The 2,500-nt window shown below is 37.7% G+C and overlaps 1 protein-coding gene across 1 annotated transcript in view; it reads right to left on the bottom strand.

Moving 5' to 3' along the window:
* LOC138007881 (cyclin-D1-binding protein 1 homolog) overlaps positions 1-2,500 on the bottom strand; it is a 12,934-nt gene that overhangs the window by 5,799 nt on the left and 4,635 nt on the right. The window contains exons 5-9 of the mRNA XM_068855031.1: positions 2,233-2,329; positions 2,042-2,115; positions 1,526-1,602; positions 1,320-1,439; positions 38-159 (exon numbers count right to left, since the gene is read on the bottom strand). Of these exons, the coding sequence (XP_068711132.1) occupies positions 38-159; positions 1,320-1,439; positions 1,526-1,602; positions 2,042-2,115; positions 2,233-2,329 (490 nt within the window). The remainder of the gene's footprint in view (positions 1-37; positions 160-1,319; positions 1,440-1,525; positions 1,603-2,041; positions 2,116-2,232; positions 2,330-2,500) is intronic.

Raw genomic sequence — 2,500 nt, 5'->3', positions numbered from 1 at the left:
CAATGCAAATTTCGTCGCGCTTAGCACAAAGGTTCACCTTGGACTAGTTCTCAAGACTTCGTCTGCCATTTCATCTAACTGTTGAATATTTTCCACCGATGTAACTTGACCTGAAGTTTGAATTGCACAAGTAACTTTCTTGATACACGATCGACATGCCTGAAATAAATAACAATGCCTCGATCATTACATTCCTAGATTTAAAAACACTAAACAACGTTGCTTTGACGGATGGACCGATCATGAGATAGAGCTTCCCTATGAACATAATGGTGTATCTGCCTCAAAAGGGAACCTCCCCATAGATGTGAAGCTGTCCTAGTCTATTTCGATACCTAACATTTTTGTCCTGGGTTCAAATATGTTACAGAAGCCGAGCCCTAGGTTTTAGAGACGAAAGAACAACTGAAAAATCAGATCCTAAAGCAGGATTTGAAGTAACACAACCGGCCAGATGCACTCTCTACCCAATGAGCTTCACGGCTTCTAGGGGAGTTGAGCCATTTGTCTAGGTTCTTCATGTTTGGAGAATGTTTGCCTCCCAATAACAGTGTTCTCCAACTTAGTCCCAGAATTAAGCTTTGTAATGTTTTATTATTAAAATTACAGTCTCACAACAATCACGATCTCGCATCAACTCAAGAAAACTGCCTTGATACAACGCTCTTTATAAAACTAAAGATATCTCAAAGCAATCAAGCTGTCAATCATCCATATCAGAGAAAAACTCGCGCTAAATAAGCAGAGTATATAAAATAACATTGAAAACATTGTCGAATTTCGTTACGTAAACTAAAATAGAAAAATCACCGACACATAGACATAGACATAGACATAGTGTTCTGCTGGCTAAATTTTAAAATGCACCTATAGATAACAACTGTGTGATGAGATGCGGCTGGGCCGCCTGTTAGCATTTTTAGCGCCTTTGGCATCACCTGATGTTTTTCTTGTTTTTTACTTTATGTGCCACATTTGTATGCTCGGCGTGACACCCTGTTTTTAAGAGCAAATTAGTTTGTGAATTTGTCAATAAACTCAGTCAAAACGATGACTTGCCTAATCTACATAATGCACCTAGGAGAGGGAGGATAAGCTACTGAAGGTTGTTTCGCAGCATGTGAAAGGACAACTGAAACATCAGAATCCTACGCAGGACTGAAACATACAACATTCTTAAGACTGGTTGGGTGCTCAGTACCTATTCCGCAACAACAGCTTCTTTTCAGTTGTCCAATTAGCTCATCAAATCAAAGCAGAACAAATGAAAGTTGGTTATTAACGTGTAACTGTCAACTCAAAATTCTAGAGACACTAACTTTTACAAGTCCAGTACATGGAGAAACAAGTAATCTGTCTTCATTTGACCAGCCCTTCTTAATGGAATCAGGAACATCATTATCATCATTGTCACTTTGACATCCATTACACTTCTGTGCCTGCAATGAAAATACGACATACCAGTGCATGATGAACAAAGTGAGTTCCATGCCAACATTGTGAAGAAAAAAATGCTTACGCATACCTGATCCAGCTCAGAGAGAGCATCTTTCACAAGCTCAGAGTTAGCATTCAAAACTGCAACAACTGCTTCTTTGTTATCTGAGGAAAGCAAAAACAAAAGCAAACACAAAAGAAACCAGCAGCTGGAAAATCAGGTTAACTGAGGAAATAACTACTTCATGTTTGCCAGCAATTAAAATTAAGGCTTCAATGAACAATCTTTCGTAAATGATTCTGACATGATTCTTGGTTGCACATTATACCATTAATCTACATTCCATCAATTATAATTTATTGGTCAATTATTACCATAACATTCCTTGCAACAACATGAGCTAACAATATACTAACCATCTTTGCTTTTTCTTAATAATTTTGCAATGAATGAGAGGATTCTCATTTTTTTTGCAAGAGGGATTTCCACTCCAAAATCAAGGGAACCTTCAAGCCTCAGAAATAGGTAACAATTCAAGAAATTGACAAAAAAAAAAAAAACACCAAAGACACAGAGGTTGAAGACCCAGTCGATCACATTTACCTTTTGGAAGTTTTTGAGAATTGTCACAGTGTTCCCATAGTGTTCCTGTTGACTGGGTCTTCAAACTTGCAACACTGACAAGTGAAACAAAAAGCATGTTGTAACACTGGCTTTTTATGTTTCAAGAGTAATACAAGAAAAAAGAACTGAACTGGGAAGAGAAGCATTTTTATTTTCAGTAAGTACTGTACCCTGAACAGCCCTCTTTGATAAATGATTCAGCGAGAGCTTGGCAGTCTTCTACAATAGTGATGACAGATTCTTGAAGCTTCTTGTGAAGATTGACGCCTAAAAAACATGATGCTGTGGTTAAGGAAGCCCCACGGAAAGCCATGTGCCCATGTGTATCATTTATATAGCACATTCTCTACTCAAATGTATGGAAAGCTATAACTTTCTTATGCAATCTTGATTATTTTGGTCTTGAAGTTTTGTCTTGATGTTTTGGAGTTCCGTCAT

Source organism: Montipora foliosa, chromosome 1 (assembly GCF_036669935.1).
Source record: "Montipora foliosa isolate CH-2021 chromosome 1, ASM3666993v2, whole genome shotgun sequence".
NCBI lineage: Eukaryota > Metazoa > Cnidaria > Anthozoa > Scleractinia > Acroporidae > Montipora > Montipora foliosa.
Note: the sequence above shows the minus strand (reverse complement) of the source record. Positions and strands in the feature narration are given on the sequence as shown.